The following is a 14,274-nucleotide window of genomic DNA, read 5'->3' as shown; positions in this document are numbered from 1 at the left end:
TTCAGTTCAAATGACCCTATCCTTCTGTAGGGCATAGCTTGAAAAAATGATACTGATGATCCTATTGCAAAGGCAATGTATTTTGCTGTCAGGCAGAGAATAAGGCAAATGCAATTATACCGTTCCTTATTGTCTACTGATTTGGACAAAGGGAAAAGAACCAAGAAGAAAATAGGCATTGGAAAGAACAGCAGTGTGTCATTTCACTCATTTTGTTTTGTCTGCCAGCTTCTTGATTACTGTCCTTACCACTGATTTTTCTTGAGTAGATTTTGTCATTTGCAGTCTGCTCTAACACCGGAAGGAAGGAAGTGGTGAGAGGTCTGCCTTTTGCCATGCTGAAGCCAATGCCATAGAGGTCAGCAAGGTCCATCCCTTTTGGGAAAAGCACCAGACACCAAAGGAATACTTTCCCCAATATGATTTACAGAAACCTATGCTGAGACATCCTTGAAGGATCATCTTGGATTTGGCTATATGTCTCGATGTATTTGAAGTATCTTTGAATGTCTCCCCACTGAATAACTTGGATAGTGACAGCTGAGCTAAAACATAACCCACAAAATTCATATAAAAATTTGAAGGACTATTCAGGGTTTGTAGTCTATATGGAAGCCTTTTGATGTCAAACAGGACTGCTCTTCTACCAATACCTGAGCTGTAAGGTTAATTCACACACTTTTACAGAAGCAAAAGACTACAGAAGAAGACTACACAGAAGGTGTAGTCCCTAAGAACATCTTAAACCTAGCATCTGGAGCTCATTAGGAGGAATATTTGTCTCCGTATTTCACAGGGGAAAGAAAAAAAAAAGGATCTATATAATACTTGGTGCAACAAATCCCTGAGTTCTACCCGAATTGTCCAGGCTCTGCTACCGTATGAATACCATTGCCTATACGAGTGAATAATGGATAATGAATGTTTCATTCCACACATTTTACTTTTGTTCATGAATTGCCCAGTGGCAAATCACATTAGTCATAATCACTTGCTGAGTAATTTTCACAAATTAGTTTTGGTCCGTAGCTCCACTGCCCACAGTACTTCATTATTAATCATTATTATAAATTGATTCCTTCATAGGCTGGTTCTGTTAACTTTGAGGTTATGGAATATTGTTTTTTTTTCCCCTGGTGGGGTGAACACAGCATGTAGATCTGCACTGCCAGAAAAATAGCCAGCCCTACAGATGAAAATTTTTATGCTGTGAGTTCTGCAAAATTGCCTTAACATGCATGAATTTAACCAATCAACTCAGCTACGGTAAAGAAGAAATATAGAAGCCTAAATATACTGAGTTAGATCAGCTGCATTCCAACCTCAAAGCAGCAGGAGGGGGCTCCAACCCAGACCACTCTTGCCTCAGCCAGGCTGAGCAGAGTTCCCTGCTCCTCCCTACCAGCCACTCACTGTAGGACTCCAGAACTCACTGTATGTCACTCACTGTATGTCTCCAGAACAAGTTCTCAGGAAACTCTAGTGCATCATGCACTTCTCTGCATAACTGTTTCTTAGGGCAATACGTGTCTGAGGTCAGAAGAAATGAGGCAGGTGGGGAACAGAGAGCCATGCTTTTTTTTTGAGGCTAGAGATGGCAGTTCCTGGTTTTCACTGAGTGACAGAGGCAGTAGCAGCTGGCAGATGCCATCAGTATGTGTACAGTGGTATCTCTTGGCTCCAGCATGTTCCTGCATCATTTCTTGCAGTCTCTGTGAGGAAGAAATATAAGACCCTGGCAACTGTGCTTCCTACCAGCAGCACCACCCCACATCCTTAGACACTTTTGGCACAGACCTTGTGCCAAAGTCTACTGGGGTAGACATGAAAGTGAGTAGGACAGGGATACATGATGGTGGAGCTCCTGCCTTGACTTTCGTGTAAGATGTATAGTATGCAAGTATACTATACATGTACGACAAGTATATTTGCATACGAGTGCTGAGGAGTATTTTCACATGGTTGTGATAGACTAAAATGCAGCAAATACTTTGGAACCCATAAACCTGGGAGCTTTGAACTTTCTGTGCTTTCTGGCACTGACCCTCTGGAGAACACTGCTTGTGACCTGCGGCCTTGGAGAGGGCTTCCAAATTTGATTGATAGAGTTAAAATCACGGGTGTGTAGTTGAAATAGAGGCGTGTGATTTCACGTGGTGAAGGGTTTTAAATTTGAAGGTTTTAGAATATAGTAATAGGTCTGGGACAAGATGGAGTATTTGGGGATGTTGTCTTTTTCTGTCTTCTTCTTCCTTCTTCTTTGTGATTTCAGGCAGTAATTTCTGGTTGGACAGTTGGTGCTGCACTGCGGGTCACAGGAGTTCAGTTATTGGGTCAAAAGTATAAATAAATAGTTGTTAGGTCTTTATTGGATTGTTTAACTTTAAAAAACCTTGTAACTAGCTAGATTTGCCTCCATTTTGCTTGCTTTTAGCTGGTAGCTAGGAGTTTTGCAGAACTCTCTGTACTTTAGATAAGATTTAATAAACAACCAAGCCCAAACACCAGAAAATTTGTCTCCTTCGTGATTTTAATCCTGACTCTGAGTGAAGACAATAAAATGAAGACAAGCCACTAATTAAGTGGTGCAGTTACCACATTCACACTTTGACAATTCAAGACCAAACTCATGGTATTTATTTTCCTAGCTATAGCTTGCTATCCACCTTTTAGATTGGCTGCTGCTGTAATGCCATCACAGGTGCCAGTCTTGAATTTTACATTTTCTGTTGCAGTCTTTGCTCTTATAAATATAGATATGGTACAAATCTTTAATCCTGACTTAGCGTTTAATACCAGAAATATCTTTTTGCAGATTCACTGTTCCACCCTATTCATTTCCAAATTACTACAGTAATCAACAAATGAAAGGGAAATACTTAGGATGATAGCGCCACAGTAACATGAATATTAATGCCCATTCTCTGTCCCTCCTCTTGTCCATCTGCTGTCCCTCTACTTTGTACATCTCACCAATGACCCGCTATTTTCTCCTGCTCTTTCTTGTTCAGAAGACAATTTGAGGACCCTTTTGCTGATTTATGAGTCCTTTCATGGTTTTAATTCTGTTGGACCTGACTGACAGAAACAAATGTCACATTCCCAAGTGCTTTTCAAAGAAACAGGGATTTTCTTGGGTCCTCAGACACAACAGATTCTGTTTATCTGCTCTGGAATTTTCCTTTATATGCATTAGTTTTGAAGCAGCACTTCATTTGAGCCTTGACTGATAACTTCTACTCCATCGGTGGTCTACAAGCACTTTTTATCACATAACGCCTGACTGGGATTGGCACTGTTTGTGTAGGTAGCAAAGAAGCAACTGCTCTGTGAACATTCCTGGCATAATAGAGTTAGACCAGTCATTCTTCAATAGTTTTTATAAAAGAAATTCCTGGGCACAGCCAGGCACCTCTTCAACTTTGGGGGAAGCCAGCCTAGCAGGCGTTGAAGCCAGAACTCCATTTCCTTTTGTTTGTTTTCTAGCCCTTACAGCAGCTGCTTATCCATTGTAATCCCTGAATTGATCCTGTCATTGCAGTTCAGGGAATTAGAAAAAATGTCTCATAGGGGAAAGGGATCACTTGGCTATAAATCTGATAGTTTACACCTCCATAGGAAAATGCTTTAAAAGGCTTCAGAGCACAAAAGCCTTTCTGAAAATGCAATAAGAAAGTCTGTCAGCCCAAGTGGAGCTATTCTTATTTGCAGAAGGAAATAACTAGCTCAGCAGCCAGGGCTGCCTGCATTTTACTTTGCAGCAACAGCAAATATATCTGTATAGGCAGATGCTTTAGTTTTCAGTCTAGATTTTACCCTAGCTTGTGGTTTGGGTTCTAGTCAGATATTAGAATATTTCAGTTACACAAGGAACATCAGATGACAAGAGAGGGTGTTCATTGATATATCAAAATACATGTTTGGAAAACACTTGCCAGGCTCAGAAGGAAAATGTTGTTGCAGAAAAGCTTAAGTGGGAAAATACAAGATAGAGCAGAATAGCCCAGGTAGTAAAAGTATTGCTCTCACAAGACACAGAAAGCATGGACTTTCTGAGATGGAAGGAATCTGCTTCCTCTGAGGAAGCCTGAGCCTGAGATCAACAAAGTCATCAGCACACCCCCAGTGGGAGTAGGATCAGATCCAGGGCTTACTATTCCATTTCCCATGCAGTGCAGCAACAACTGCAATTTGAAGCAAGCTATAAATAGCTTAATAATAATAATAAAAAAAGGATTTGGCCATTTTTTTAAATGAGTCTGTTAAAGACTTTTTCATGCCTTTCAAATATACTTAGCCCAGTGGCATCTGTACTTGCAAGAACAGATATTCAATTACTATATAACTGAGTATGAGTTTTATCTCAGTGACTCTCTTAAGGCATAGACTACAGGTTCTTTTCAATGTAGAGCCCTGTGTAAAATTATACCAGTGTAAATAGAGTGGGAAGACCATTACTTCGTTACAGTCCCACAAAGATTTGCAAAACTCAGAACTTCAAGTTATGCATTGTTCACGTTCTGTTCCTGCCAGTGTTATGGTTGTTGCAATCCCATTAATCATTCCCAATTTATTGGCACAATTACTCTTACCAGCCTCACTGAAAAGCAAATAAATACTGAAAATTTAGAGCCAGTAAAATGTCTAGTGCACTCAATCAGAAACCTAAATTACTTTGCACTGGGACTACCTTGTGCTTTTAGAAACCACAGGGAATTCCACACTTGATTTGCCACTGGACCATTTTGCAGCACTTAAAGGGCAGCTGAAGCAGATTGGCGGTCAGGACTGTCAATTAAGTTCCTTAATTGGCAGGAGCAAGTGAGGATGAAATCAGTTCTGGTCCTGAAGACATTTGCAAGGGTGAAGACATTCAAGAGGAGCAGTTCTGCACTTTCCAGGTGAACCACAGCACTGCTGTAATTATGCAGCAGTGTCAGAGTGAACAAGAATCATTCTCACATGCCTCTTTCTTTTCAGATGTACCAACAGAAGTCTAAAATGCTGTTGCACACTGTACACATGCATGCCAGGGGTGTTTGTGTGCATACATGTAAGGGACTGTGTTTCCCATGTGTTATGTGATCAAAACTCAGGTGGTCAGACCTCTGATGATACCAGTAAGACTGAAGTGGTTTCTACTTCTAGTCTCTGCCTTGTACTGTTGAATTTATAATTGAAAACATATCTAATGACTTTCATGACCGCTTAGGGGTTTTATGTGTCTATACGTGAGTACAGGGATATAAATGGGAAACCCACATTTCCTGAAAGAGCCCATGAGCAAAGAGTACCCCTGCTTTCATTATTGACTGCAAATTCCCTTTTCCAAGAGACTCAGAAATGCCAAGCCATTTCAACTGACAGCATCATAACAATAATTATATTCTGAACTTTACAGTTGACAGCATCTCTCAAAGAAATCCGTTCATAGTGATGTTAAGGAGAAGGCCAGCTTTGGCACATGTGTTGCTGGACACAACTCAGAAGAAATAAAAACTGGAATTGCTAGGTAATAAAACATATAACAAAATTATTGTCTTTGTGGGAAATAACACAGATAAATCATAAACTATTTTCTTCAGATACTAAATGTAAGTTATGGCAAAGTTATTCTAGTTATTTTCATGACAAACATCAATCATCTCTTTTGATAGATACATAATTGCAGACTTGATGAGAGCGCTAAGCATCTTCTTTTCAGGCTAAATGGAAGAAGAAATTAAACATCTGCTTATGAAAAGGTAGTGAGGGACAACTGGAGGCTACTGCCCAAGAAGATGGCTTTAATTATGAAGGCCAGCCTAAGCCCCACGGTCTAAAGAAGCTGAGAATTTACTTCAGTTACTTGAATTTAAAAAAAATGCTGTGGGATTTATGCAGCCATGAGTTTGTGGGGGAAAGCGGGGAGACTCTTTTCTTCCCAGGCTTCCTTTCCATGAGCGTGGAATGAGCTGGAGGAAAACCGAACTAGTGAATAAAAAACTCCCTGTTCTGTTCTCTCTCTTGGCAGAGCAAAAGAGTTTCCTGTACACCATTTGTGATAAAGGATTATACTAATAAAGTTTTTGTATTATTGGAAAATTATTTGCATAATTTTAACTTTGGAAGGAATTCTGAATTTTATTAGTTAAGCACACAAATCTGTTTAAAATATTTGTCCTTTTGCCTTGTGCTGACTTTTCATCACTGTACTGACCAAAACCTAGAGACATGACTAATGAATTCAGGGTTGCTATAGCTTGGAAGGTGTCCAGGTAAGAGTTGATAGATTTATTTGAGCTGCCTTTAACACCTCAGTTTAAAGAGAAACTGCCTACAAGGAAACCTGGCTTTCCTAGGCAAAAATTGAACCCCGGGGACTTTTCTGGAATAAGTGAGGTTGAAAAACGAACAGGCAGTTAAAAAAGACTACTTTTTATTTAGTCACAATTAATAATCTCTTACAGTTTCTTCATTAAATAAAGCAATAATGTGGTTAAATGCTTTGGGAAAAGAGATTTGCCCATGTGCTCTTACACACTACTTTTTCCTCATAGAAAGCAAGTCAGGATGCTCATGACTCCAGTGAGATTATGGGAAAGAGCATTCACTGTTCATCTGGGGAGCCACCACTGCCCCTGAGAACAGGTACTCATGGTCACACTTGAGTGGCAGGAGCGAAGTAATTGGTCTCCTGGTCCCAACTCTGAACATGCTGAAATATTTTGCCTCGGCTCTGCTTATTATCCAGAGGCTTTACACATCCCAACACCTTTGAAAGGCAACCTGCTGCTTGAAAGACAGAAAAAAATGTGCAAATAAGAGTGTTCTGCAAAGGAGATGAGAATATTTAGGTTTGCAGACATGCTCTTTTCCTCTAGCCTCAAGACACCAGATGAATTTTGAGGTTCAAATATTTGGCTGTACACTCAGGGAGTTTTGTAGGATTTCTGCATCAGTTTGTTTTGTAGCTGGAGAATCTTCCTCCCACCTAGAAAATCCTACCACCCACACAGCAAATAGAAATCTTTTGGCACTGACTGGTACTCCATAATACTGTATAAAGGCTCATGTGTAGTGTGTGGGGGTAACAGTACAGAGGGTGAAGAGGATAGGACAGCAATTTGTTTCACTGCCACTCACTACCCAGCAGAGCCCAGCATGGAAATCCAAGGCATATTTGTGAGAGGAATGGTGTTGAAATAAGAGTGATGACTTCAATAAGACCCTCAGTAGCCGTGGGAGATGCAGTGATGAAGTGTTCTGAAGATGACAGTGAGTAGAGGATAGCTGGACTTGCTCAGTCCAAACATGCTTGCTCTGAAATCCATCTTCTATTTGTCAGTTTTCATGTGCTTGTCACACCAAGGACAAGCTGACAGCTGCAATATATATATAAGATGTCTGTTGCAGAAACATGCTGCTTGTTATATGCTTTATAAGGCAAAATCCAGCCAGTGACTGGAGTGGTAATCTGGTATCACAGATTAACACAGATAACACAGGTAACATCTCCCAGAGAAGCACTGACTGCTTCGTTTACATTGCAAAGAAAGAGAAGTGGGAGTCAAAAGAAGCCAAACTACCCAAACAAGGAACTGAGATTAAGTGGAATGATTTGTATTCTAAATATGGGATTTTTTTGTCTCACTTCCAGGACAATGCCAGGAGTGAAATACCGCATTTTCACCGAAAGAGGATAGTGGCAATATGCCACAGATTTCATTAGTTAAAAGAAGATTGCTTCTGCTTTTTATGATCACTTATAGCCAGAAATGTGAGGAACAATTAGAATACCTCAGAAACTTAAAGAGTCTGGTGATGTTATAACTAATAGTGTGAATATTGGTTGGTTTATCCCATCCATGGTGATGGAGAGTTTCACCAAAATAAATCCTGAGTAACTGTCAAGAACAAAGACATGTTTCAGGTGTATATCAGTTGGGATTTGTTGGGGTTTGTTTTTTCTATTCCAGTTTTGTTTTGCTTAGATATTGCAGTTGGCCAGGAGACACTTCACTTCAGTTGTTCTTAGCTTGTACATAACAATCTGTTATTTTTATAAAGACGGCTCAAGCTGAGTTGATTGATAGACTGTTACTCTAAGAGCAAAAAAATTACCCTTTCTGATGTATATTTTTAGGAATAAATCTTAAAAGTCAAATACACATATCTAATTAACCATGTGTGAAATTACCCATGTTGAATTAGGGGGGAATTTCACTGGGTGCCTATAATTTATCAAAATATGGAAGACCAGATGAATTAACAAACATAGGGTGTTAGCACAATGAGACGATCTTTATTTGTAAGCAGCATTTAGCACCATTTAATTCATGACTTTGGTTTCTACTGACCATCTGTCCTAGCTGCTGTCAGCTTCCCAAGCCTCATGAACTTTGCCAGTCCTGGTGTTAGACTTCAAAAGATGCTGCACCCACCCACCACTATGACTTGGGACCAGAGACCATATTGTGGCAGCATGAAACAAAGAGTGGTTTTGGCAAGAACAAGAAGAGGCTGGCCCTGTGTTTCAGTTCTGCTCCTTCCAAAGTAGCAGACATTTAATTGGATTAACTGGGCTGAGGTCACCACTGCTTGAAGAGGTTCAGTATCAGATGCCCTCTTAGTAATCTGAATATTCTTACTCAGGGCCATTTGAGAAATGGTGAGAACTAAACCTGTCTCCCTGTAATCTCCCTATTGCCACATTGCACTCCTGCTGCAAATAAGGTCCATAGCAAGACCAGGTAAATGCATTTGATTTTAAAAATAGCTTCTATGGCATGAAAGAAGTGAGGAGCTTTTTAAGTACAGATTATAAAAATCTTTTAAGATACCTGGAAAGCAGTGGACCCTCATGAGCTGTATCAACAGCTTCATCAGTGCAGCCTGACACAGCTGATTGCAATAAAACAGAAAAGACAAGACAAAAACCAAAATACATATATCAAGTATTAATACTTAAATTCTCTTAAGAAATGTGTGGACATGTAGTCAGTACCAATTTCCCTCCTTGCATTCAGCTCACAAACGTATTTTTAAGGCCTGTGGACCTCGACATGCCTGTTAGTCATGTTGATACAGAGATTGTTGCTGAAACTCCCATTTATAATGTCCTGTGAATATCCAGAAGCTCTGGAAAGAGTTTTGTTGACTTGTGTGCTTTGCACTGTCATCACACTGGCTGAGGAGGAGCTGTGCTCACCTCTGTTGAAGAGTATGTGCTAGTACACAATTTTACTACAGGGTGCAGAACACTTGAGTTTCAAATCCCTTTGAAAAAGGGATTTGCAAATTTTCTTGCTTTCTTGAAAATTCATGTCCGGGCCTAAAATTTATAAGTGTATTTCAGATTTGGCAACAACAGGAAGTAAAAATGGACATGAAACAACCCTTAGGTATGAACAGATACAGATAGCACAATAACAATACTGTTATTGTTCAGTAGCTATGATTTTTTACAAGATTGTAATAATCTGATTACCTTAATCCTGTTATTTTGACATTTAATACAAAATTATTGTGTATTTATTGTCTTGATCACCTGTTATTGACCTCTGATCAGGTTATTATCGAGAATAAAACTCGAGTACATTTCGCAAATAACACTGCTATGTGCTATGCTTTCTATATCTCTTTAGCATTTTTTGCTGCCCTACTGAACACAGAAAATGCCTCGCAAAATAAAAAATACTTGTGGACTGCATAGGAGCTAATACATTGGGAATGTATAGCAGTCTGAAGAGGTGGATGAAACTGGAAGTAGACTGTTTTGATCTGTTTGGGGAGGCATATTCTGAAGACTGCTCTCCGTTCCCATTGGCAAATCTCCCAGGAGAGTTGTGGTAAACTGGACATGATCAATCCTCAAAATCTGCTCCGTTAGCCTAGGTGTCGATCTGGACCAGCCGATGCAGTTTTATTGTCTCTACCATGCCTAGAGGCTTTGCCCTACCTTCAAGCGTGCCTTCTTCTGGACTTCCCCACCTACACTGAATGCATGTGAATTACAGGTTGGTTCCTGCACTACAGGTGGACTTGTGGCAGCCCAGCAGCCCCTTCCACATCGTCGAAGGTGCAGTCGCTGATGTGCGAGTACCGCAGAACACGACACGGAGCCTGCTGCCCTTCCTCCAGCAAGAAAACGTCCAGTACACGTAAGCCCATGCTTCACTTCCCACGCCTCACTCCAGAGACCTGGCCTTCAGGGCAGGTCTGCACCTACCATGCCAAGTGTGCTCAAAAATACCTTCCACCTCACAGCAATTAGGCTGGCAGACAACTAGGCATGGCCAGGGAAACAACTGCTTTAATGGCAGAGCAGAAAATCTCCCACAGGCAGGCAACTTTAATTAAATGTCCTCCTTTGGAGTCAAGCTGAAGTGTTTTCAAAGTATGTGGAATCACATCTGTTAAGAAAGGGTTGGTAATTACTAATTCCGCAGTCTGCTTTTCCTCTTGCTTTATTTAGCATAAGGAAAGTTTATTTACAAGTGAGCTGCAAATGCAGAGGCAAAACTTCTCCATCAGTTATACAGGAACTACTTCTATTATTCTCCATTCCTAGTGACCAATGCAAGTCAAACAGTACAAATGCACACTTAGGTTTACATATCATTTACAGTTCTACTTGAAAAAATTCAAGGCAGTTTTGGAGTGTACTTACCCTTTCTTATTTATCCTATGATATACTGGATAAGAGTAATGATCTTGTCTTTCAAGCCTTCTCAATGACATGTCTAAGCATCTGAACAATCAGCTGATGAGTTCTCAAACATTTGCAGAATCAAGACCTACATGAAGTTATTTATACTTATTTCTCAGTGATAAAAAGGATGGTGTAAATCATACTGTAGATGTATTTATGTATACATGTGTATAGTCGTCATGAGAATCCCATTTTAATTATAACAATGCTCTCCTCTTAATTAGCTGTTCTAAAAATACAGAAACAAACATAAGGAAATTAAGTACACAAGCTCTATAGCTGCAGTTCAGAGTGACTTTCATGTGGGTTCAGAACTGCTTTGGTTTTGTTTATGTTTAAAACTGGGATGGGGATTTTTCTAATTGTTTTCCTGTGCTTATAAAAAATGTTCCCTAATTACTGTGACCCAGCAGTTTTATTCACGTCTGCTGCTGTTCCTGCTCACAGTAATCACCTTTAATGAAATGACAGAAGGACATTTTATATGTGTTATAAACACTCTCTGTACTTGAAGACCTCTGCTTGCGTTCCAAAGCAATGTGCAAGGGCAAGATCTGCCAGAGCAAAACATCTCTGCAGTTCACCTCAAAAACATGCTGCAAATGCTAGCACAACACTGGATTAATCTTCTGCAGAGAAAATCTCTCTGACTTTTGGCACACAAGTTATGTGCACTTGGAAGGAAACTGGGCAGCATTTTACCAGGTCCAGATTTGTCCTCTGCCCTCCCTCTTATTCTCCTTGCTGCCCGTTTGGAGCATTAGGAGCAAAACCCTGCAAAGCCTCGATAAGCATGTGCTTGTCCTGACAAGCCTCCTGAGATGTGTAACTCCACAGGAGCCAGGAGGATTCACCATGAGAGCAATAACAGCCATAGTCAGGGAGCTGCAGGAGCAGCCTGGCCAAGTACAGCCATGCCCACAGCACAGCTGGGGTGAGGACCACAGCCCTGAGCTGAAGTGCAGCTTCACAGCCAAGATTTTGTACAGCTCCTTTTCATATGGCTGATTTTCATAATTTTTTAATTATTTTTTTTTACCACATACTACAATGGAGTTAAATTTCTACATCCCTTTTGGAACTAGAGAAGTCTGAGCCAAACTCCAGGTAAAATTTCAGCTTGATGCAGTGATGCTTACCTAAATTATGACAGATTTCAAAATTAGGAAGCATTTCAGCACTGCTAATAATGACCAGCACTTGCCTGTAAAACAAGCTTATCTCTCTTAGGGTTTGACTTCATGACAAGATGGCCATGAAAACAAGCCAGGCATCAAATAAACTCTCTGCACCAAGATGCCTCAGTTGTGAGTTTTCTGGTAAAGAAGCCACTTACATTGCATTCAGACCTGGGGGACTTAAAAGCCTTTGTGTTATAAGCACACACTCTACACAGTCATTTAAAAGTAAATAGAAATTATCAAATCTCACTTAGAGGTACAGATGCATAAGTTGACAGAGTGAGCTTGATTCTGGTAGGTGCTTATACTAATCAGAATTCTGCAAAGCAATCCAGCATTTTTTTTTTTTTTTAATATTAGATGCCCTAATGACTTGAATAAAATCCCTCCTTTAACAGCTTTACAGTACTGGTCTCATAATATATATAGCACCTTGCAAGTCAAGACTATAATCCTTTAGTTTGCTTAATCAATGTTGCTGATGTAGAACAATGTAATTCCTAATTATACAACTACTTCACTAATGCATTGGAAGATGAGAATAACCTTTACTTTGATTCTATATGTAGATAGACCTATTACCTTTGAGGCATCTGCTTCACAGCTGAGTTAGGAGCAGAGCTGTAATGGTTGTGCAAATGCCATTTCTTTCCATCTTTTTCCAATCACAGAAGCTAATGTCTATAAAAATGTAAAAGGTTGAATGTGACTGTCTTTTTATGGGAACAGTGAATTAGTGGCATGGTGATTACATATTGCCATACTTTAGGAGAAGGCATACAAGGATGACTCTCAGTTTTACTGTAACATTGTTACAGATATCCGTGACAATATTCCCAGCTTCTGCCACTGTCTGGTAGGATGGATGGATGCTTCAACTTCTTCATTATAATTATTTTTAGATGTTTTCTAAATTATAGTTTTGTATTTGTGACATTTTTTATTTTTGCCATAAGACAAAAGGAAAGTTTCAGATTGCACAACTCTTCCTGCATTTTGCTCAGTGCAAAGAACCTCTCACTTTTTACGTAAGTATATTTAAATTTCACTTTGTATTTTTCATATTTTTCCTGAGTTATTTTGTCAAAACCAGCAAACAACTACAGCAGAGTAGATAATCTAAACAACGAAGTCCACTTTAGATTTTTTGTTTTCTGTTTTTTCTTGTTTCAGACAGAATGATAGTGTTACCAAGTTCTTGATTTTTTTGATTTGCCTTTACAACTTGTAGCTATATGTAATGTTCCATGCCACTCCCAAGAGGAAGTGTGTCCATGATTTCCTAAGCTTAAAAAGATTTTTGAAATTGTTTGAAATCAGGTTTTGAAGATCCGTGATCACACAGTATAATTGAATTATAAAAGAAGACAGTAAATGCTGCTCAAACAAATGAAAGTGGATGCTTCTTCACATTGGCTACATTATTTACATCACCCTGTTTTAGTTATTTAACAAGCTTATTGTGGTTTTGAAGGCACTGCTACATTTCAAAGCAGCTGGAGTATTTATTTGGCAGCTTATATTCAAGTGAGCCTGAAGCACTCCACTGTCAAAATGTAAGAGATGAAGTAAAGTTGGGATGGTTTACTTCTACTATATTTATGCTAAACATGATTGTTGTTCTGATTTAGCTTGTGTGTTCTTCAAGTTTTTCAGTAATACCACTATCTTTTTTTCACCTAGGATTCTCATATCAGACCTACAGCAAGCAATAGAAAACCAAACTGGAGGGAGGTCCCATAGGAATCGAAGGTCCCTCTCTGGGTATAACTATGAAGTGTACCACTCCCTGGAAGAGGTACATTAAAATTCATGTTGTTCCTCTTATCTACTGCAATGTTTTATTTAGCAAGGCTAAGGTTTCATTCCCTCTACAAGTTCTGGTTACCTGTCCATCTTCAGGAGTGTTCTAAGTGTTTCTTCTTCAAAAATAGGCACTTCCTTAGGGATAAAAAAATAATATTTGTATTCAAGGCTTATCTTTACATGTAACTTTCTTCAGTGGTTCTTTTACTGTGGAGGAATAAGAAATTTCAATGAGTGATTGAAACTGAGTCATTTAACTAAGCAATATGAGTAAATGCTGAAGTGTTTGCACATAAGGTAGAAATACGTAAAAACACTTAGATACAAACTCATTTATGAGGGATACTATCCTGGGTGATGGCTGGATAAATAATTCCTGTTGATTTTAGTGTGCTCACATATACAGTTTCAGTCTGCACCTAAACAAAGTCACTAAGCTGAGCATGGAGAGTGCTACACCACAAGATCTGGCGCCTGTGAAACAAATACTGCAGGTAGCATTGAGTCCTGCATGCCAACCTGTTTGCCATTGTGTTCTGGCAGGCAGAAACACAGACCTTCTTTCTTCATTCCATTAATATTTAGGGGCAATGG

At 39.5% G+C, this 14,274-nt stretch overlaps 1 protein-coding gene across 1 annotated transcript in view; it reads left to right on the top strand.

Annotated features, from left to right (window-relative positions):
* The window catches only part of CPA6 (carboxypeptidase A6), a 57,082-nt gene that overhangs the window by 16,111 nt on the left and 26,697 nt on the right, over window positions 1-14,274 (top strand). Inside the window, exons 3-4 of the mRNA XM_062514449.1 lie at window positions 10,018-10,142; window positions 13,558-13,672. Coding sequence (XP_062370433.1) covers window positions 10,018-10,142; window positions 13,558-13,672 — 240 coding nt within the window. The remainder of the gene's footprint in view (window positions 1-10,017; window positions 10,143-13,557; window positions 13,673-14,274) is intronic.

The sequence above is a fragment of the Cinclus cinclus genome, chromosome 1, assembly GCF_963662255.1.
Source record: "Cinclus cinclus chromosome 1, bCinCin1.1, whole genome shotgun sequence".
NCBI classification, from domain to species: Eukaryota; Metazoa; Chordata; class Aves; order Passeriformes; family Cinclidae; genus Cinclus; species Cinclus cinclus.
Note: the sequence above shows the minus strand (reverse complement) of the source record. Positions and strands in the feature narration are given on the sequence as shown.